The 24,171-nt window shown below is 39.2% G+C and overlaps 1 protein-coding gene across 2 annotated transcripts in view; it reads left to right on the top strand.

Moving 5' to 3' along the window:
• The window catches only part of ppargc1b (peroxisome proliferator-activated receptor gamma, coactivator 1 beta), a 50,113-nt gene extending 26,038 nt beyond the window's left edge, over positions 1-24,075 (top strand). The window contains exons 2-12 of one of the 2 annotated variants that reach the window (XM_079891741.1): positions 7,155-7,340; positions 8,929-9,123; positions 11,773-11,895; positions 14,609-15,521; positions 16,300-16,345; positions 16,745-16,809; positions 18,752-19,292; positions 20,487-20,562; positions 20,692-20,810; positions 20,912-21,042; positions 22,001-24,075. In XM_079891741.1, the coding sequence (XP_079747867.1) occupies positions 7,155-7,340; positions 8,929-9,123; positions 11,773-11,895; positions 14,609-15,521; positions 16,300-16,345; positions 16,745-16,809; positions 18,752-19,292; positions 20,487-20,562; positions 20,692-20,810; positions 20,912-21,042; positions 22,001-22,092 (2,487 nt within the window). In that variant the 3' untranslated portion in view covers positions 22,093-24,075. The remainder of the gene's footprint in view (positions 1-7,154; positions 7,341-8,928; positions 9,124-11,772; positions 11,896-14,608; positions 15,522-16,299; positions 16,346-16,744; positions 16,810-18,751; positions 19,293-20,486; positions 20,563-20,691; positions 20,811-20,911; positions 21,043-22,000) is intronic. The other variant, XM_079891742.1, reaches the window with a different exon arrangement.
• The last annotated feature ends 96 nt before the right edge of the window (positions 24,076-24,171 follow it).

Below are 24,171 nucleotides of genomic sequence, written 5' to 3' on the forward strand. Positions count from 1 at the left end.
TTTGGTTTCACAGTGACTGAATGTCAAATATTTAAGCTGGAGATTATGTCGCTATTAGCAGCCATAGTTAAGACAAGAATATGATGTGCGTATATACAGATTAAAGTATACTTATTATATGTATATAATTCTATTACATGAACTGAGGCAGAGAGGTGGATTTTCAGGCATGTGTTGCAGTAGATTATCAATACCAGAGTCTTTTTGATGGCATGTTATAAATAGCTTTCAAGTATGATATAAGCAAGACCTATAAAACTTACTTTTGCCTTTCAAGTTTTTCACCACAGCTACAAACAAGTGTTTTTTGTTTTTTTTACTGCATTTTTTTGTGCATCTCGGCCTAAGGTATCTTCTCGTCCTCTGTCTTTTTAGTTAACATGTATAATAGGGATTTATGTCTTTGGTTATTGTTGCATCTTGTTCTTTTTTTTTTCTTGATCCCTGCAGAAGAATAAATTCTGTGTTGTTTAGCTGTTTTTAAACACAAGAACTGTAGGTGAGATTAACTCAAATCCAGCCAAATTATGCAGGTCTTCCTTAAGACCGTTTACTCAACTTGGCATTTACTCATCTAGTTGTTTTTATAAATATGTAGTTGCAAATCCCTAATCTATTTTTTGATTTCAGGACTAGAGAACAGATTCTTCCTTGGACACTGAACAGAAACTGAGACACAATGATGATCTGACATGATAAGAATAGCAAATTTCCTGAGCATGAGAGTAACTGCAAATTAATAACAGTTGCTGTGATTTTCTATTAAGTGCACAAGCATCCCTGTACCCCCTCCCCATGGTCGCCCACTCTCTGAGATGAGTTAATGGAAGAACGAAAGCTGGCAGCAGCCTGTCCTATTAGGATCGTCTTCTAACCAAAACAACTATTTTTAGAACAGTGGGCTTGGATGAATTAGACATCAGCGCTGATATCAAGGCAGAAAATGCCAATAAGTTATGAACTTATGGCCCCTTTACCAACAAGCAAATACATTCGTTTTCACCATTTCCCCACACACACATTGTGCAATGTAGTGCCATTTTTCAGTCATATGATTGGTCTGGTGCAGCATTACCATATTTAATGTCTTTAAAAGAGACTAATAATTGTGACTGGTAATTATATGGTAATAATAAAAGAGACTAATTTTTGAATACCTCTTCTCAGAGGATCATATTAAGAGTGTTATGAATGTTATGTTATCAATATATGATAAATGTGGCCCTATCATTCAACTAAAGTACACAACACCTGAGGCCCTCACGGACAACTTTTTCTTGATCTTGACCAACTTTATAAACTGAGCCAGAGTGGTCTTATTAAATATTTTTAAAGAATAGGTATTTTTTGTACTGCAGCCAAAAATCCCACTTTCTTTTTTTTTTCTTTTTTTTATTAACCCTTGTGATGTTTGGCCTCTCTTAACTTGATTATTACATCTCTTAATCTTGTTAAGGACTTACAAACATGCCTTTAGTGTCTATGGGTTATCAAGTGGTGTCAGTTAAGAATAATCAGGCTGAAATAATGACTGTCATGCCTTAGACATCACATGTGACAGGAAGAACATATAGATATGTGATAAGTTCAGATGAAGTAAATAAAAAGAAGGATCAAAGGATATAAACTTAATCCAGTGCAATACATCTTGACTACCATGAACCATTGCTTGAATAATTCGTTTACGAGGGAGTTATTTCAAACGAAACATAGATGCATTTATCTATAGTAATGCTGAAACTGGGCTTGGCCATGAAGCTTTAAAAGATTTAAGCCTATTTTCCATTTCCCATGTGAATCCAAAGTCACAACTCAACTGGCAGTCTATCAAAGTCCTGTCTCTAAGCACAGAATCCGCTTTCTAATCAGATCTCATTACTGTCCTACCTGGCTGAAGTGGGGTTGCGTTCGAGGGCACTAGCTCTCAGACATTCTGCATAATAGCGTCTCACTCGGACCAGTGCAATGTCCTTGGTTTGCACTTGATACCTGTCTCAGCCTAGAAGATATAGACTGAGTTTGACGGCTAATCTGAAAACAATTAAGTAGGATTAAAATTGGGCTCAATGGCTGTTAGGTTGCCTCTCAGAAAACTTCCAGTACACAGCCTCAGACTTGTCAAAGTTAATGTTGAAATGTTTTTTAGAGAATAACAGCTCAAGATGAAGGCTATACAGCGAGGGCTGATGCAGACTTACCGCAGATGTCTCCAATAAAAGTGGGCGGTTAATATGTCTAAGCCAGTTATGAGAAGTGGAATATCTGATGAGTCAAAAGGGAAATTTAGAAGATGTTGAATCTAAACGGCCATGAATTGTCTAATACTGAATTATCTAATACATTGACTCAATAAGGTTAAGGGTGATAACATGGTGAAATTGTGGTAAAATGAGGCATAAATTGAATTTCTTTGAAAAATTGAAATGAAATTGAATGTCTCAACAGTTGATTGCGAAACTTAGACTATTGGAAGTCTTGAGAGAGTGTGAGGAAATTTACTACATGGGAATTGTTAGCAAAGGTCTGAAGGATGAATGGGTTCAATAAGCACTATATTTAAAGGGTTAGGTTGGTTTCAGAACAGACAAGATAAAGGTGGCCTGCTGGGATAGCAAGGTTGTGTGCGCTGCAGACAGTTAATTCCTTGAGGGATAGAAAAGAAAGGTTCCTGCCAAACCTGAGACTTGGCCAATGAGGTGTCATGAATCTGTCTTTTATCGGTCTCATTCAACTGTACACGAGTGGCCCAGATCTTCCTTTAACTGCCCTACTTCTATCGGTCCGCTGTTAATTTGGGTTTGCAGTAAAGGCCTTGGCGGAAATCTCCTCTAAAGACTATATGCAAAGAGCTAATTTAATCGCTCCTGTTTCAGTTTAGCCACCAATTTGGGGTTTAGGAGAGTTGCGGTTTAACATCTTTATTTAATTTACCATCACGTGAGCAAAGGTCAAACTGTACAGGTCAACAAGATGTATTGTGCACTTCGGGAACCCGTTGCTTCTGGAGAAATAGTGCTACAAAATCCTTCCTGTTTGAGGCTGGCTAGCTTCTACACCCAAGTTTTTTATGGATTGAGTCGTGAGGGAATCCATTTAACAGCCCAGGCAGGATGTGTCTCAAAGGGCTGCATGTGTGCATGTCTGTGTCTTTGTTTCTGGGGAGGGAGGCTTAGGAGAGAGCCACTAGTTCCATCTGCGTTTGGCATGGGCAGCATTTAAAGCATGGCCTGTCACAAGCAGCTTGTGTAAGAGCCAGTCATGAGACTGAGGATAACAGCTATATATAACGCATCTTAGATAGGAGTAGGCTCAGAAGGGACAGGGCACCCAGATAAGAGCCTATTAGCTCGTAAATGCAAGGATTGAATGAGTAACCTGCAGCTTTACTACAATAGCAGTGTAACTGAATTGCGCTCAGATCAATCAGCCAATCAATTGGTCTATCTATACATCCATAACAGAAATCCCAGATAACCTGTTCTGTCTTAGATGCTGCATTTGATCGCCCTGCAGTAGGAAATGACAAACAAAGTAAAGGTCACACTTTGTGTCTTTTCTCTTTTTTTGCATACTTTGCCTCTAATTATCCTTAAATGTATTCATAAAATTCCCCAGATACCTTGAAAAGATGCCCAGGGACTGACAGTACACTGTCAACAGTGGGTCAACCTTGTATGGTTGTGTTTTGAGGATCAAGTACTCTTCTTGCACCACATGGCTAGAGTTTTCGTAACATGCAGGGGGATGATGTAAACCTATGTGCTGTTACGTGCTTGTTTTTGAGTTATCTTGGTGTGCCCTTGGACTCGGGCTTGCTATGCATATTCTTATACGTCAGTACGTACGTAAATCACCCCTCTCTGCCTGATTTTAATGTGTAATGACCTTTCTTGTTATGAGATTCATGGAACAGTTATATTTTTTTAAAGGAGAGTGAATAGAAAGGTCATTCTTGACTACACAGATCACTGATTAGTCCTTATCGCTTTTACCTTGAGTAGGTCAGCTACGCTCATTAACTTTTGCTCATTTAATAGCATCAGTCCAGCACTAGCTGGTAGGGCTTTTTTTGTGCAATGGAAATGTGACTGCATTTTGTCGCCTCATAATAGCATGATCATGCTGTTAATGGGGTGAACCTGAGGTTTTATCAGCGTGTGAGTTATGCAGACGATTCCAGCACGTGTGAACAGCACAGAGGTGCTGCTCTTTTTCATGGAGCGTGTGCATCCGATAAGAGGTCACATATGCTGCTTCTCTGGAACATCAGCAGTCATGGAGCTCTTCTGTTTGCATTTGCATAGGGATGGGTGATATGACCCAGATTTTTATGGTATAAATATCACAATATGAGTAATTTTATATCACTGTAACACATGTTGTTTGCATACTTGAAATTGATATGTAAATGTATATATTGATGGTCAAATGGATAAACCGACAGTATATCTGGAATAGCAAAGTCACTTCTACTGTTTTGTGTTATATACCATCATACCGCCCAGCCCTACAGTTGCAGCATTCACACTCGCGCTTGTGACCTTAAACCTTCAGAGCCCAAGGAGATTTTTATTGATTGATATTGAGACTCTCCATAACACTGAAAAAGAGAGCAAGAGAGAATAAAAAGGTTGGGGAAAAAAAGATTGATTAGCTGGAGCTCTTGTGCTCCTGGGGAGGGGGGTCTCAAAGGACGGAGATGAGTCAGTGGCATGTGAGGGGGATGCGAAGAGAGCGCTAAGTGTGTGTGTTTGCATGTTGGATGATGGGTGAACACCTTCATTACACTTTCATTCGTGCACATGCACGTGCTCCTTCAGGGCATCTCAAGTAGTCCCTTTAAAATGCTGCAAGTAGGAATGGATTTCCTGTTTTTTTTTTTTTTTTGTATTTGCAGAAGCCTTACTGCTGTGATTCCTTTTGACATTGATGTAAACATGCATTCATTTTATAACCACATCTCACTGTATTATTAGAGACAGACAAATAATAGGCTTGACGATATTCAAACTTTTCTGCTAATCTAGTTTTCTAATTACCTAATTTCTAAATTTGTGACCATTCAGATAGCAAAACAACTTATAATGGCTTATTATTATTATTATTATTATTATTATTATTATACACTACCGTTCAAAAAGTTTGCGCTCAGACAGATTTTTTTTAAAGAAATTAATACTTTTGTTCAACAAGGACACATTAAATTGATCTAAAGTGAAGGTAAAGACATTTATGATGTTACAAAAGATTTATATTTCTAATAAATGCTGAGAATCCTGAAAAAAATATGTGTTGAGGTTTCCACAAATTTATTATAGTTATATTATATAGTTTTCAACATTGATAATAAGAATATACACTGACACTGAAGACTGGAGTAATGATGCTGAAAATTTAGATTTACCATCACAGGAATAAATTACATTTTATAACGTATTAAAACAGAAACCAGTTATTTTAAATTGTAATAATATTTCACAATATTACTCTTTTTTTTTTTTTACTGTATTTCTGATCAAATAAATGCGGCTTTGGTGAGCATAATGTTTCAAAAACATTAAAAACTTTTACCAACCCCAAAATTTGGAACGGTAGTCTAAAATATATGAATGACTAATCAATTGAATAAAAATGCTATTAAAATAAAAAAGATTAAAATCAATATCATTATAAATCACTTAAACACATAAATGGTACAGTAGGTGAATGTATTGGTATCATTCTCTCTCATTGTTTTCAACACCAGATTTCATCTGAAGAATTTTTCAACAATAGCTTAGTGTGAAGCAGATTAAAATGCTGCAGATATAATAAGATTGGGCTAAAACAGTGCAGAGGTATGGGCTACAGTATGTGACCTCATTTCATCAGAGCTCAGCAGCTGGTAATACAGTAGGTGCTTTAGAGACTCTCTGTAGAAAATCTTTGCTGTTTGATTCCATATGATTTGCTGCATTTTAAAACAGCATTTTGGTGAACAGACATAAATGGCACCCGCTTGACCAGGCCTAGTGTAAGAAAATAAAAGGGAACTGAATAAGTGCAATCATCAGCTCTGTGAAACAGAGAGGGGAGAAATTGTGCAAGCAGTCATCAAAAATGCATCGCAGCGGCCCTGTAGAATATTCATGCTACGGCCTCCTGTAAACCGAGGCAGCATCACACCAGGTGTCCTCCAGGTATCCTCTCTACAAACAGACAGGAACTAGCCAAATGATCTGAGTGCAAAATGCAAAGCTCCATCGCTCACATGGAGATATTAAGACATGTGTGGTTTTCTGCTGTACCCCTGGGGTTTAGACCACTTCCCTTCTCACAGTACTTATTGACACAGACACACACGCACATTTTTTTTTTTGTATCTTTCTCGCTCTCTCTCACACACACACACACACATACATTTTCTCTCTCTTCACACATGTTGTGAATGTATAAAAACTGCTTAAAATCAACTATCGTGTAAGTTGCCTGACCAGTTAGTCAACTAATCTGTTTTAAAGAAGCCCTATTATTAAACTGGTTTGGGTTCACCTGACCCCAATCAGATGCACGTTCAAAAGCAGTTTGACGGAGTACAGCATCATGGAACAGAAAGCAGGGGTCTTGAGAAAAGTGATTTCTAAACTATTTTTAGCATGAAACACTCACTGGCTATAGCAGCGCTGCTTTAAAAGCACAACTCCTGAGAGAAGGTTTTTACCGTGAAAACTGTCTAACAGCTAAAGTCAGCTTGTTAAATAAAGCGCAGCCACTCTAAAAATCAAAACTAAAAGAACGAACTAACACTAGTGTGGTGTTGGGTGACTACAATTGTGACTTATTCCTAACGTATGCACATTTAAAACATGTATCTTAGCAGTTCCCTCTCACAGCAAACCCCAAAAAAAACATAGCTGTGGTTTTTAATTCAAGGATGTGCAACCATTGTTAAATCCAGGGTCAGCTTTTCGTCTTCTTTCAACTCTTAAGTTCATTAGCCTTAATAAAGTTGTGCTGAAGGTTAGTACTAATTCAGATGACTGTTACGAGCTCAGGATCTCCAGTCACGGCATGTCTATTGATTTCCCAGCGTTTACAGCGGAGTGCATTCTTTTCAGATGTCTTCTGATGTTGGCCTTTTGACCTATCATTTTTTTCTTTTTTTTCATTCTCAGTATGGGGAAGAGGAGGTCTGCTCAGACCGCCTTGATGCTGACTTCCCTGACTTTGACCTCTCGCAGCTGGACGCCAGTGATTTTGACTCAGTGAACTGCCTCAGTGAGCTGCATTGGTGCAACGAGCACTCAGATCACTCCCCTGCATCCATACAGTACAGTGCTGGAGACCCAGAGCTATTTGAGGTGGGAACCATCATCTGTACTTCCTTTATTGTGCACGTATAGATTGTTCTGATAAGTGGTAAAACAGTACTATTACTATTGCTTACACATACAAGTTAGGGGATATTAAAAATCTAGTTCTTAGTTTAAAAAAATATATATTTTTGCCCTCTGATTGGTTGTTAGATGGACAATAATCATGGCAGTCCCCTGTCCCAAATGGTGCACTTGATTTTGCAGTCTCATGGCGTTTGTGTGTTCACTACCCAACAAACGATTCAGAATTTCAAGTTTGGACTTGAAAGGTTGAGGGCCCAATTTGGGAAAGATTATAGGGAAAACATTAAAGTCTTTTAATTCACCCCAAAATGAAATTTCAAAAATCATTTACCCTCATGTTGTTCCAAACCGATAAGACTATTTTTGATATTTTCTCATTGTCTATCAATTGAAAGTCCACACAACCAAAACTTTCATGCTTCAAAAAGTTCAAAAAGACATTGTTCAAGTAATCCATATGAGTTGAGAGGTTTAATCCAAGGCTTCAGAAGAGACACAGTTGCTTTATATGGAGAACAGATTTAATTATTTCTATTTATTCACATATAAACATTGATCTATGGACATACATAATCACATATAGTAAATGGAAGCTCAACCTGCACATCCTGATTTTGCCGAGTTGATATATTTTTTTGATCCTGGAACAACATTCCTATCCGAAAATTTAATCCCAACAATAATTCTACCCCTAATCCTAACCCTATCCTTAAAATCAGAGGGAAATTATATGTGAATATGTAACTCTGATGTAGAAGCACCAAACCCTGATTGTTGACATTGACTTAAACTGTAAACTTGTCCGTCAAATCTGATTGGTTGATTAGAATGTTCTTCCAAGACCAACAAAGATGTTGATCCAGGAACAATTTGCACTTGGTGAAATCAGGTTCCGCCTTGCTTGACACAAGAACAAACTTAATTTCTTCTCAGGCGTCAAGCAAGCAGGTTTGAGCTTCTGTTTAAAATATTTGATGTGCTATATATGTACAGTATGTGTGCTGATCAATGTTTATATGTGAAAAAAAGCCTTTTTACCTTTACAATGCCTTTTTGTAATTTTTGATATGTGAAAGTTTTGTTTCCGTAGAACTTCAATCAATGGAAAAAATGATTAGAGTATATTTCAAATATCTTCATTTGTGTTTCGAAAATGAAGGGTAAGTAAATGACAGAATTGAATTTTTTTTTTGGGCTGAATTAATCTTTTAAAGCCTAGTTTAGTAAACATTTTACTGAATGACAATGTTATAAGATTAAAATATGCTAGCCACATAGCCACAGCATAGTGGTTAGTGCATATATACATTGTGATAATATTTTGAGCAATGATGCTCATGTGAGAGTTGCAGGTTTGAGTCTAGCCTGCAACATGTCCCAATCCTGATTTCCCCTCTTTTATGAATAACCTCTGGCATTCTTCACTTTTTCTGTCTTATACATAGGTATAAAAAAAGACGTCTACTAGACATGGAAGTTGTGTACATGTAGGTTCTCCTGATCTTTGCGTTGCAGAGCATTTGCCTTCATTTCTTTCTTGTTATTTCAGGAAGAAAATGCGGCACTGCTCGCTGCCCTCACAGACAGCCTGGACGGCATTGTTGAGGACGGAGTCGGGGGTCTGTCTGTGTTCCCTTCCCTAGGGGACGACCCTGAGGAGGGCGAGGAGGAGGAAGATGATCTCCCTTTGGACAGTGAGCCCCTCCCTGGCTCACTGAGCCCAGAGACGGAAGAACCATCTCTAGTAAGAACCCTTCCTTCCTGTTTAAGGTGGATTTGGATGGGCCTCTGACTACCCCACAGCATGGGTATGATAGGCAACACAGGTCTGAATTTTTCTCATTTTGGGCTTTTTGTTTCTTTTTAAGCAACCAATCTAACAAAGAATCCTCTTCACAGGCAGGGATGAGGAACATGGACACATGGCTTTGACTTTTTTTCTGGCCTTTCATTTTCCCCACACATCCCACTACTCTTATCTTCCTCTCAGCCTTATAAGAAAGTACTGTGGTGGTATCAGGTGGCAATAACATGGATACCTGGCAACATATGATATATATATGCATTGATAATAACAAGAAATGTTTCTTGAGCTCCAAATCAGCATATTAGAATGATATCTGTAGGATCATGTGACACTGAAGACTAGAGTAATGAAGTAATGAGTGGTTCTTATTTCACAATATCACTGTTTTTGCAATATTTTTGATAAAAAATTACAGTCTTGGTGAGCATAAGAGAGTTCTTTCAAAAACAGTTAACTTTTGAAATATAGTGTACTTCAACAAATCCCATGACATTACCATCATGATAGTGTCCAAAAACATGGCAATACCATGGTACTTTTTTAGGGGAATGCTTATGTCTACTTCCCAGATCTCTTAATCCTTCAGGAGACAAAATGGACTTCTACAGCAGCGCTCTTTCCTCCATTTTCCAACCTTTTGTGAGAGGACCCTACTCTCTCTTGCTCATCTCTTTCTTAAGACACCACTTCCTGAAATAAGATGCTGTGTTGTTATCTGTTCGTCTCAGCTCAAAAACCCCAGCTATTTAATATGTGTAGGTTGTGAAACCAGTTATTACCCGTTTGACTGCTTTTCTTTTCTACCCTCTTTTTCCCTCCTTTTTTCACTGCTTTTTCCTGTAATGCTGAACAATTGGTTGGCATGGCCTGTATTGTAATGTAGCTTTTTTTTCAGTTTGTCATGTGTGTTTTGGGATTTTTTTACCATAGAGATTGGTAGTACTTACAGTAATGACCGTCTTACATTTCACTCAATACCTTTCACAATTCACATTGTTCTAGGACCACATTGTTTGGTTTCCATGAAAGGGCACCATCTGATTACTGAGATAATTATTGCCTCTTTTTGGACTTGTTTCAGAGTTACCAAAAAAAGGATAAACTTACAGGGTGTAGGACCAAATTATATAAGAGATGTCTGAAGGAGGGACAAATTATTCCTAAATTGAGGAAAATTATGTGCATTTATCTGGGAATAAGACTAGTACTTTTATGGTGCCACTAGGACAAAACATACCAGTAGCCTAATACAACCTGCTGCTTAAAAGTTTGAGGTCAATATAATTTATTTTGTTTTAAGAAATCAAGACTTATTTAGCAAGGGTGCATTAAATTGGATCAAACTTTTGTATTGTTACAAAACATTATTTCAAATATATGCTGTTCTTGTAAACTTTGATCATAATAAGAAATGTTTCTTGAACAGAAAATCAGCATATTAGCATATATATATATATATATATATAGAGAGAGAGAGAGAGAGAGAGAGAGAGAGAGAGAGAGAGAGAGAGTAGTGCTGTCAAATCTATTCATTTAAAAATAAAAAATAAATAAGAGTTTGTGTTTATATAAGTCTCTCTCTCTCTCTCTCTCTCTCTCTCTCTCTCTCTCTCTCTCTCTCTCTCTCTCTCTCTCTCTCTCGTACCCCGTACCATTAATCGACCCCAAACTTTTTAACAGTGGTGTATATAACAAAATGATCATTAAACCAAGAGGTATTGTTATAGATATTTTTATGTAAACTTTAATATTACCAAAGTTCAATTTGTTAACATTAGTTACAATTTAGTTTACAGTTTACAAAAGTTCCTGTCAGTCATTTAGTCTTTTTGCAACCTTTTGATTCTAGAATCTTTATTAAAAATGCCTGAAATTTACAAGTCTAAAAAGATAGATTTCCATGTAAGATGATTCATGTAAGATGATTCAGTAACAACGGAATTGTTCCGGTATAGTTTAGCTTCCTCCTCGAGTCTTAAAGTTTAGTCTGGGTATTAGTGTCTTACCCAAGAGCTGAGAGCCCCCTCTGCTGGCAATGGTCACAGTTACACCTCAACCCCTAAATGAGGCCAGTCTGTGTGCGAAACAAGGGGTGCATTGAAGCACCAGGAACAGGGACAGTGGAGCACATGTTTTCATGGCATAGATGGCCGATGCATGCCAAAACAGTTTGGTACACAGTAGCTGAAACCCTCAGCGCCCCTTCAGTTTCCTCAATGGACACTGAGAGCCATGGACAGACCTGCCAAGTTGGCACATTAACAATCGCTTAAGGGACTAAACAACACAGTGCTGCTGCTTCTTACTTTGCTTTCTCTGGTTGCGCTGGTCATTTAGGACTGGCAGACTTCCATTTCAGATTTTCTTGAATATCCAGTAACTGTCTTGTTCTTTCAGTGGCTATAGCACAGAACTGCTTTAAACGTTATACAGGAGCTTTTGGTGTCGTGTTTGAGTACTGAAAGACAAAATGCAAACCTTTTTTGCTAAGCAGACATCAGAGATTGATTCTGTTTGCACTGTCTGTGTTTTAAATGCATCGTGTGCCATCAAATTTTAATCCCTCACCTCTCATTCCCTCCACAGCTAAAAAAGCTCCTGTTGTCGCCCCCTAATGTGCCTGCGGGCCTCGAGTCGCACAAAGACGGCAGCGTGCATCGCCATAGCAGCAGGAACCAGCACGTCAAGCCCGTGAGGCCCGTGCTGAAGGTGAGAGGAAGTTCCAGCCACTGTGATTGCAGGATTAACTCAAAACATGTGGAACAAACAGAATACTTCACATTATAGGAAATAGAGTTAACAACCTCAGTGTAAGCGTGCATACCATTCACTACCTGTTTACGCTGCGGCGAATTCCCACCGCAATGCTAATGCCTAATTAGCTTATGCCAGCCTTTAGATACCACACTGAGGATTTGCGCTTCAAAGTTCTAAAGCCTGTGAAGCCTGTGGTTCCTCATTCACTCCCTACGCTTTGGCACATTGCACCATGGCTAAGGCCGCTGTCGCATTAGAGTTGAGTGCAGCCATCTGTCATGCCAAAGCCACAGCCTAAAGGGCAATGTTCACTGAGTTTGAGATTACTTAAAAAGAAACAGGCAGTAGCTCCTCAGATACCAAGAGAATATCTCGAAACTAACCTCGGCACATTTGTCACAGTAACCTTAGAGCAAAATACACTCTGAAATAGCCTCTAGGGGTTTCAGATGCACTGCGTAGCTCGCATGTTTGGTCAGTTAGTAAGGGTGTTACTAAAGACATTCCACATAGATGAGCAAATGCCTATCACTATAAGTGTTTCGATTTATTACTTCTGTCATTATAGTGATAAAACTGTTTTGGCGCATGTGGTTTGTTTATTTTATGACAGCAAAACTGTGTAAATGTGTAAAACAAATTAAAATCTGATTGGATTTCTGTAAAATCTGATTGAAGCCGATTTGGTGTTGTGGTCAAAAGTATTAGCAGTGATATAAATTCTCTGTTTTGCAAAGTAGAATATTTGATAATAGACAATGATAAGCATTTCATAAGTTTTAAAGTTTTAAAACATTCAGTGTCATCCTTCATCATAACCTCTGCAATTCGCTCTGGCTTGCTGGATAACTGCTTCCAAGCCAAATCCTGTCTTGTAGCGATCCATTCTTGCCTTATTATTCTTTGGAGTTGATCACAATTTGTGGGCTTCTGCTTTTCCACTCGCCTTTTGAGGATTGACCTCAGCTCCTCAATGGGATTAAGATCTGGGGAGTTGGCTGGCCACAGATCCAAAATTTCAGTGAAATAATCTCCATGCCACTTCATTGTCTTCATTGCCTTGTGACATGGTGCTCCATCATGCTGGAAAATGCTTGGATCCTCACCAAATTGCTCCTAGGTCGTTGGGAGAAGTACAGGACTTTTTGATACCATTCTTAATTCACGGCAGTGTTTTTGGGCAGAATTACGAGAGAGCCACTACCTTGGATGAAAAGCAGCCCCACATTTGGATGGTCTCAGGATGCTTCACTGTTGGCACGACAGAACTTATGGTAGTGTTCACCTTTTCTTCTTCAGACAATCGATTTTTACAGATGTCCCAAACAGTTGGATGGGGGCTTCATCAGAAAATAACTTTGCACCAGTCATCTGCTGTCCAATCCTTGTACTTTCTTCTGAACTTAAGTCTGTCCTTGATGTTTTTCTTGGAAAGAAATGACTTCTTTGCTGCCCTTCTGTACACTAGGCCATTGTCCAAAAGTTTTCTGCTCACTGTGCGTGCAGATGCACTCACACCCTTCTGCTGCCAATATTGAGCAAGCTATGCTCTGGTGGTGACACGATTTCATAAGCCGAATCCTGAGGAGGAGATAGTCCTTGTGCTTGCTGGACACTCTTGGATGTCCTGAAGCCTTCTTCACTGCAGTGCTCTTCACTGCTGTCTCCTTGAAGTTCTTGATGATCTGGTAAATAGTTCTTTCAGGTGCAATATTCTTTGGAGGTAACCATTGCTTAAACAAGAACGCAATGATTGGAAACACTTCTTCCCTCCTTTTATAGCAGCCTGCTCTTATAATCCAGTCAGAATGATAAAGTGATTTCACCTGACTAGTACTTGTTCACACTTTCCCATGTGCTGATAATATGATTAGTGAAATTATGTTAGCTGATCATTTTGTGTGAGAGCCAAAAAACTGTATATTCTATCCCCCAACACTACCCTTAAACCTAACCATTACAGAAAACTTTCAGCATTTTTAGCATTGGAGACCAAAAAATGTCCCCACAAGGAATGGATTTCAGATATTGCCATCTATGTGGGGATAATGTAGGGTATACCTGAACCACACACGCACACAAAATAAAATATTAAAAATATAAATAGTACACAATTATAATGAATGTAAAATATTTAATTTATACATTCATACTCTGCCGTTCAAAAGTTTGGGGTCAGTACGATTTTTTAAAGTTTTTATGTGCCCCAAGGATGCATATATTTGATTAAAAATACAGTAAAACAGTAATGTTGTGAAATATTATGACAATTTAAACAAACTGTTTTCTATTTTAATATATTTTAAAATGTAATCTATACCTGTGATGGCAAAGCTGAATTTTCAGCTTCATTACTCCAGTCTTTAGTGTCACATGACCCTTCAGAAATCATTTTAATATGATGATTTGCTGCTTTAGAAAAAGCTTATTATCAGTGTTGTGCTGCTTAATATTTTTGTGGAAACTGTGATACATTTTTCCAGGATTCTTTGATGAATAGTAAGTTCAGAAGAACTGCATCACGCACTGAAAAACAGAATCTCTCAAGCATAGTACAATCGTGTAATGGACAGCCTCTTGAGGCTTATTGCTTTATTATATTTATTGTATTATATTGTATTTAATATCAAAAGGTTAAATTAAATGTCTCCTCCTCCCTCCACAGAAGGACAAATCAAGCACACAGGAGCGCAAGCCACGACCAGTGAGGCCCACCGGTCGTCTTTGCACTGAACTGCACCGCCACCTCACCACCGCACGGGAGGCCGAGGACACAGAGGAAGAGGAAGAGGAGGATGAAGAGGACAGTGACTCGGAGGAGGAAGAGGAGGAGTCATCCAGCAGCGAGAGTGAGAGCATGGTGTGCATTGAGCCAGCAAAGCCCCAGTTCTCCTCAGAGAAGGAACTCCACTCAGTAGTGGAGCTCATCAAATACATGCACACGTACTGCCTGCCGATACGCAAACAGGCCAGCTGGGATCGCAAAGAGCGTGAGGCTTTGGCGCGAAAGACCAAGCCTGAGAGCTCGCAGGTCCCACGTGGCCTTCCTCAGAGCTCTCAGAGACCGGCTCCCCAGACCAGCAGTGGGACCAGGCCGAGGGTGCCCTTCACTCGCCACAGGGAAACCAAAGCCCACTCCCTGCTCAAGGAGATGCTAGAGGCAGTCAGTTCCTTTGACGTAAGCAAGCCTTACAGAATGCACAGCCCCCCTTATATCCACTGCAGAGGGGCTGCGACTCGGCCCGGCGCTGACGTTTCTTCCTCCCCTGCACGTCAGCCCAAAGCTGAAGCTAAAGACTCAGACTGTGAGAGCTCGCATAAGGCCACAAAGCGCCCCAAAAGCCCAGAGCCAGAGGAAGGCTCCTTTTCAGTCAGGCGTTCTCGCCGGCTAGCCTCCTTCCCCAGCCGGTTTGCTAAGAAAGTCCGTGAGAACTGTGGGCGGTTGGAGCCTATTGCTGGGCAATCCAGGGAAGAGGAGAACGTGGTCAAACATCCTCCCACTGAGCCTCCTTCTGATAGCAGCCAGAAGACCAACTCCCACAAGGCTTCTGAAGGCCATTACCCATCCAGCAGGGACGGTAAGACATTAGTCACCTCAATACATACATGGGAAAAATGCTGCACGTACTCCTTAAGCTAAAGCTTCACATGAAAAGACTTTTTTGCCTCTGAATTTGTTGATTAAAAAAAAAAAAAATCATTATTCATAATGAACATGTTTTCAGTTGCTGAATTAAAATGTAATAAAATATCAATTTAGATTTTGATATTTATCTGTCTTGAGAATGAAATTTAAAAAGAAATTACTGAATGGCTGAGAAAAGAAAATGATCAAATACAGTATACATAAATATTAATATTTAGAAAACTTTTGTCCACACTGTCAGTGTGGTGTAGCATGCAGGAATTTATACTTTGTTGTCACATGCAAGAAAAATAATAAAATAAGATAATATAAAATATATAAAAAAATAAAGAAATACCCCCCCCCCCCCCCACACACACACACACACACACATATATATATATATATATATATTAGATAATAAATAGGTTAGCTAGGTTAGTTTTACACCCCAAAAACCTTGATAGGTTTGAAACGTTTGAAAAGAAAAATATGGTATGGTTTTTCCTTTATCCTTTTAAATTCCTCAAAGAATGTTTTTGATCTGTAGTTCTTTAGAAAACCATCTATTTACTGGTGCTTTAAAGAACCCAGAAACCAAACGCTTATCTGAAGAACCTATAATGTACCATTAAGCACGTTTCCATTAAGCATCTTCAGAGAGCCAGTTCAGGTACTCTACTGTGTGTGCTGATCTCTAACAATGACACTGTCTGTTGTTCTGATTGTAGAGAAACGGTCCTGCCTCTGTCTGCCGCTGGCGTCCAAATCCAATGGGTATGTGTTCCATTCATATCTAATCTATTCTAGAGTCCTGGAACACTTCCAGGACTGAAGTTTAAGACCACCATTGGACTCCATCCATCTTTAAAATTGCCTAGAGGAGGCTTGTAGAGTCGCTGTTTTTACGTAACAAAACACTCAGTCTCTCACAGTAAAACTTTTATATAAATAGCCCTAAGGTTCTTCTACCAATTACAGTCATTTGTTGTTTTATGCATATACATAGCTCAGACGTGATGTGGAGTAAAATAACCCAGATCAATCAAACCCTGCTACAAATAGAAAACTCTTAAGCAGTAAATCTAATGCATTGTGTTGTTGTGACTCTATCCCTTTTCTTGTCCATGTAAGTTTAATATATTCCATATTCTCTCTCCATATTTTCCTGATCAGAGACACGCAGTATGCCAACAAGCCCTTTGAGCAGACTCTCTGTGTGGAATTGTGTGGCACAGCAGGTAATATTACGCACTTAGTCAGGGGTATTTTTATAAGTGTTGCCATTTTTGGCATTGTGTGAGCAATTAGCACTTGATTCGCCTCATATGTTCTCACTCATGCTAGTAGCTTGCCAGTATTTGCACAGGATTTAGAATGTAGGTAATGACGTTTCTAGATTAGGTTAGTGAATGTCTAAATGAACTGAATGGTAAAGGGCTTAGTGCTATTACTTAACCCTGTCAAATCAAATGTTCAAGTCTGGACCATCTACATAGCAAATAATGAGTATTTAACTCTATATTTACGTTTAGGGGTGTGACGGTTAGTATATAACCACGCCAAAACCGTGTTATTAATATATTTTTTACAAACATTTTTTGTCATAATGTTTAAACACTAATTAAAAACAATTGTTAACAGTCTGTGTCATTAATGGTCTACGTCGTTTCCAACTGTATTTGATTCTTTGCCAAGTACCAACGCAAATGTTTTGTAAATCGTCAGACATGATTTTTACCACTTCATTAGGTTTTTCTTTGTAGAAAGCCTTTCTTTAAAGCGAATTTCGTTTTGTACAAATTGTATCTTAATTTTAATAAATGTTTCATCAACCAATTAAATGTATTTAATAAATAAAAAGCAAATGACAATATAATAACCGTGACATGGAGGCGCCGGTGCACCGCGTTCACTTGCATTGCATGGTGAACTAGAGCGCATCTCATCGTAAATGAATGAAACTCAGCGTAGGCCTATGCTATGCCTCATACATTAGCATTAAATATCTTTGCTGCATCCTTTCTAGAACAGACAAGGGCTTTCTTGCGGCTCGCATCAGCAGAGCATTGCATCGTCCATAGACCGCAAAACAATCAGTGGATGGCGGGCAGGTGCGGCTTTGAAATTTGGTCAAAAAACGGTGCGGATGATGAGTTTTTTGATGCGGTTGCGGATGAAATAATACCCCATCCGCATATCTCTATCGATAACAACATTGAACACTACACAAATATAAATTTTATTTTTTTAAATTTAGGCGATCAAATAATCAGTGTCTGCTCGTTTATTCAAATTAAGTTGTCCTATAACAGACGAACGTCGCAACGCCCCGCCCCCGACGACGGTTATGTTACGAACCGTCACATTTGACTCACGTCATAACCGTCATCACCAATTCTGAAACCGGCACACCCCTATTTACATTACCTTTTAAAACTTTGGGGTCAGTAAGATTTTTTAAAATGTTTTTGAACATTGCTTACCAAGGCTGCATTTATTTGATCAAAAATACAGTGACATTGCGAAATATTACAATTTATAATAACTGTTTTCTATTTTAATATATTTTAAAATGTAATTTATTTCTGTGATGGCAAAGCTGAATTTTCAGCATCATTACTCCAGTCTTCAGTGTCATATGATCCTTCAGAAATCATTCTAAAATGATGATTTGATGCTATCAATGTTGAAAACAGTCGTGCTGCTTAATATTTTTGTGGAAACCGTGATACAATTTTTTTTCAGGATTCTTTAATGAATAGAAAGTTCAAAATAACAGCATTTATTTGAAATAGAAATTTTTTGTAATATTAAAAAAGTCTTTACTGTAAATTTAGATCAATTCAATGTGCCTTTGCTGAATACAAGTTTTAATTTCTTTATCCAAACTTTAAAAATGTTATATACATTGCTGAATTTAGTTTTAGAGGTTTGTATGAGTAATAGCAAAGGTTATAATTGCCTTAGATACCACTAAAAACAATAACTGATTCAAGTTATTTTGTCATTATTATATATTACACATGCGTGTTTGTGTTTGACCCTTCATTAATTATGTTCATTGAATGCCTGCTGTGCACTGTGACTAATAACAGAATGTTTGGTGATATTCTAGACTAGAGCATTTGGTTGTGGCGCTCATGTGCGTGTCGTAGTGATTAATGAGCGTGTGTTTTCCAGGCCTGACTCCCCCCACCACACCCCCTCATAAACCAGTGGAGGATGAGCTCTTCAAACCAGACGGAAAAGCTGAGCACACCACCAAGAGCTCGTGCCTGGCGCGGGCGCACATACGCAAGCTCCCAGAGCAGACAGAACTGTACGCCCAGCTGCGCAGGATGGGCCAAACGGGCGACACAGAATCTAAGGGTGGGATGCAACGTGCGTACGGGGACCACGATTACTGCCTATTGGGCCTGGGAGAGAGTCGCAAGAGAATGGCTGCGGCACTCGGCTCTCAGTGCCATGTGGAAGTGGGGGAGAAGGAGGAGGATGAGATGGATGTGAAGAACTGGGAGATTGAGGGACAGGAGGAGAGGCTCCTAACGAACGTCCCTGACTACCAGCAAACGACTGAGGACGAATCCACCACTGCTTTGTTCACGCCCAGTCCAGAGCAGACCAGTGAACCCTCACCTGTCCGCTCTCCCACCCCAGAGCTGGACGCCCAGTCCCCAGTTTCCTGTTCGCCCCCCTCACCCAGCTGCAAACTCCCCTTCAGGTACTGAATACTCTGGTGGCTTTTCTATTGCTGTGTTTTGTTGAACTTTCTGACTTCCGACTTCGAAAAGTGCAATATATCGCCAGTTGAAGTCCAAATGCACGTGTATGATGTCACACAAACATAGCAGAACTCAGGGAAATGAAATGCCTCGATGAAGGTGCGTTCATGCCATGTCGGAATTATTAATGATGGGATTTCGACTTCTAAAAAGCATTCACGACCATGTAGAAGAGTTGAGAGTTCTGAAGAATGGCTGAGGCTGCAGTAAAATGTAGTTAAGCTGTTATCTAGTAATAATTTAATCATTCCTATAATTGACTATTGTTAGTGTCTTAATGATGCAAGATTAATCTAAAAATAAACAAAAGACATACCATACATGTAGCTAGCACAGAGTTGGATAACTGATGTCTAATGTCCTGTAAATAAACTTTTTACAAGCATTTATTGATTAACAAGGCATTTGCATAATGACTGTTTATTTATTAAGGCATAAAGAGTGTTACTTGTTTCAAGACACGTTCACAGCAAGGATGATAACAATAACTATAAAGTTTTAATAATTATTCTAATTTCTAATAGGGAGAATAGGGAAATCCACATCACAGCTATAACGATAACAACACAGAGGAACGATATCGATGTCAGAACCAGCATTACATAAGAAAACATGTTTGCAAGTGATGCATTTAAAATAAAAAGTTAATCTGGTTTACAGAACATCTTTCATCATTTACTAAGACTGTTTGTTGACAGTCAAACAATGGCTAAGCTAATGTTAGCATTTCCATTTTGTTTCTTTATATGTCATTATTTGAGTGGCAGGAGTAAAATACCTTAATGTTTGGAAGTCAGGGATCGCTTACAAAAATTAACAATAGTTTCACTACAAATAAACCTCCAAAAAAACATGGTTCTTCCACCATGGTAACCACAAATTAGCCATGGTTTTGCAACACTAACCATAGTTTAACTGTGGTATTTGTAGTAAAACCATGGTTATACAAATGGTAATCAATCCGCCAAAAACCATAAACTTTTACTATATCAAAACCATGGTTAATTTTCGTAATATCAGGGTGGAATATCCTACATCAGTCTTTAAATGAAAGCGCAGCTTGCTATTAGCAGGACGCTAGCTACTTTCTTTTGCCATTTTTGAATAACTCAGCCCTGTTATCCTTCTTTCAGCGATGAGAGCTCAGAGACATGCCACGAAGCAACTGAAAAAAGGAGCAAGACGAAGTGTGGACAAGAGAATGATGTGGTAGGTTGAGTTTTCTAGCCAACTTACAGCACTAACCTTATTATCAAAGGCATACATGCATCTGCAATCTTGTTCATTTCCTTTAAGTGCTGTGGAGCGTATTTGTTCTAATAAGCTGTGCATTTGCAGAACAAGTGCCAAGTGATCTACATTCACAACCTTCCGAGCAGCGTCACTCAGTCCATGCTGCGTAAGCGCTTCGAGGCCTTCGGCCTTCCAGAGGACTGTAAAGTGGTCATCAAAACCGAGTGGGTTCCATTTCTGTCTAGTTGCCTGACCTTATCATGCCCTCAGCAGTGAGTGGGAGAAAGGAGTGCTGATGTTTCTCTGTGTTTGTGTGCCTGTGTAGGGAGCGTTGTGGAGTGATCACGCTGAGGCCCACTCAGAACGGCCAGACCTCACGGCACAGGTGGGACTCGCTTGGTCCTAACGGAGGGAACGGCAGCCGGCGGTTTGGCAGGAAGCGTTACATAGATCTGGGTAAGAGAACAGAGAGCTTTCTGTCTCTTTGATGTTCTCTTTACGTCAGACGTCTGGTGCTCTGTTCTGAGTCAGAGGAAGGTGTCTTCTCATTTCTAAGCTAATAAACGGCCTAATTCAACTTCATTTGCATTTAAATAGGAAAAAAAGACTTCTTGATTCTTGGTTGGCCCACTTGAAAATGCAGGGTGCCGTTTTAATTATAGTCAGGCCAGTACACTGCAGTGCTTTGCTATAACATCAAGTTGAGGGATTTAAACAACGTGTGAAGTCAGTTCCAGCCAATGACAATGATAATGAAAAAGCAGCTTGCTTGATTTGTTCAATTTTAAATTTAACTCATCCAATCTAATGTGCTGAGTCACATTATAGTTAGCCTATATTAAAGTTTGGTGGGGTATAAAGATTACAAAAATGCTGTCCTCGTAGTGATAGATAGATAGATAGATTGATAGAAAACAATGGGCCAAATATTGTATTAGTAATAACCGTATTATCAAACAGTGTTGTTGTTATTATCTAAAACTGAAACTATTAAAAATGGTTTTATGGTAACAAAAAAAAAAAAGCTGAAATAGAACAGAATTATTAAAGGGAAAACTTAAATTAATACTCTAAAATTTAAATAAACATAAAATGAAGGCAAATAAAATAAAAGTCAAAAGCACATAAAACAAAAATAAACTAAAATTAAACTGAAAATGTAAAAATAAAAGCTCATTCGAACACCAACCAGAAAATACAGGAAGCATTTTCTCCTCCTTTTTTTTTTTGCTATTCTGTCTATGCACAATTATAGTATTTGTTGTATTTTATTACTTAAAATAATATAATATAATAAAATAATATGTAGAATTAATATTTTCAAAACAAATTCATTTGTAACCAAATCTAATTTTAAATTGATATTAGCAGATTTCTTTAGTGTTGCAAACTAACTGAGTGTTTTGCTGTTCAGATGAGGCGGGTCCAGGTCCGGTGAAGAGCAAGTATGATGCACTGGACTTTGACGCTCTGCTGAAAGAGGCCCAGAGAAGTCTGCATCGCTGACACGCCTTACCACGCCTCCAGCGTCACGCCCCGTCCGAGACTCGCCTCAGCACCTCAACCAAGGCACTTCTTCATGTTTACATTTTGAACATTGGATTAAAAAAATAGACCTTGTCACTTCTAACTGAGGAATCGGAGGACATTGGGGCGGGAGGATTGCAGATGAGCAGAAACAGCTCTGAGACACCGGGGACACAAGTGCTGCTTCTCGTGTGTGTTTGATGCCATTCATGACGTCGCGAGTGGCTCGGGCTTCGTAGCAAACCGCACTCTTTTCCATTGGTAGTTGTGACGTGCGTGTGATTTTATTTTTTTATTCTTTTTTTTTTCGTACCCCTTTTGTCTTCTCTTCATAGACCTGCAAGGTGCTTTCACCATTTTGTCGTACAAATATATAAACAATAACTGCTTTGTATTAGCAAAACTTTGTGGATGTTCAACTCTGTGTGTGTGTGTGTGTGTGCGTGCGCGCGTGTTATGATGAAAAGTGGAAAAAACGACAAACAAAAAAATCCTACAAGGTAGAGTTTACAAATCAAAAAGTCAAGAAAAAAGTAGTCTTTTTGTAATTTTAGTGCTTCCTTGATTTCATCTATGCACTCAAACAAGGTAGTGCTTCTTTGGTCTGGCCTCTACCCTCCTCTGCTGTGGGAGGGGCTTTTGCTGCTGGAGTCCAAGCCCGACTGTACTACCTTAAAGCTCATTTTTTGACATTAAAATACTCTCTCTTTTCCAATGAAGTGATTCAAGTAAACACAAATCCTGCAAAGTGTATCAAAATATCGCTCTGTTTGTTTGAGCAGCCTGACACAGCCAATGGTGTGAGTTTGGGGGCGGGGCTATCTATTTGGCTGACCAATTGTTAACCGGTTTCCATTTTTTTAACCCTTGTATATTACTGTTTTAGTTGCCAGAACGCGACCCATTCCAGTGGGTGACAGAAAGGTTTTGATTGTTTCCCGAGAAACGGAATGTACCCATCACAAATGCGATTGTAATGCACATCCTATTGGTCTCGATTTGAAAGTACAGTTGAGTGGTTGGACTCTGCCAGTAGCAAAGCCCTGACCGGCATCCAGGCGGTTGCCTCACTGGAGCGCTCCTGTCATCGGTTGAGAGAAGGGTGGCGGTAAACTAGGAGGAAGATCTTTCCGGAGCTCAATCTCATTAGAGATACGGTCGTATCTCTGCTTTGTTTACATGTCACTCTCTCATAATCTTGCTCTCTCTAAGCTCAAACACTCTTTTTTTACTCTCTCCTTTCTGACAGGGGAAGATCTGCGGGTTTTTTCTAGCTCTTACCTTGTGGCTACTTCTCTATTTGTCCTTTGTGTGTGTTTTTTGAAGTCTAAACGTGTACCAGTGTATAACTGTGTGTCGTCCGTGTCTTTTATGGGGTCTAGGGATGGGTCTCTGTCCCATATTATATGCTGGGACCCGTTGCTTTTATTCTGCGGGGGTCTCCTCGAACCCTCGGCCTGTGGATCTAGCGCAGTTGTGAGCGAGTGTGCGCATGTATGTGCGTGCTGGTTTAGGGAGGGCCGTCCGTCGGCCTCTCTTTGCTCCCTGCCTCTCCCCTTTATCCCGAAACACACCTCCACCCCCCAAACCTGAATGTTTACATGACTGAATTCTCTTTTGACTTTTACTAGAGCGCACACTAAGTACAGAACGCCTTATTCAGTGTTAAAGTACCCTATCAGGACGTGCCTTTCGGCTTCCCCTTTTACGGTACTGAGCTGTTACTTGGACACGGCCTCTGAATATTACAGACCAATTCGCCCAATAAGATCTTGAGAAAACAAACTGAATGAGTGTTTGTGCTTAGTATGTATACTAAGTGAGAGATGTGCTGGTTTACATGATTATATATATAAATAAGAGAAGTATATAATGTGTATATAGCACTGTGTCTTGTGTAAACATGAGATGTATGGTTATGTGCTGTACACCGATGTGGTAAACATGTGGTTTTAAATGGTGGGTCTGACTGGTTGTTGGTGAACCCGATGATGCAGCGTTAAGCAATACAGGGAGATCCAGAAGGGAATTTTCATTGATATGGCTTCATAAGTCAAA

The sequence above is a fragment of the Squalius cephalus genome (genome assembly GCF_949319135.1).
Source record: "Squalius cephalus genome assembly, chromosome: 14".
Taxonomy (NCBI): Eukaryota; Metazoa; Chordata; class Actinopteri; order Cypriniformes; family Leuciscidae; genus Squalius; species Squalius cephalus.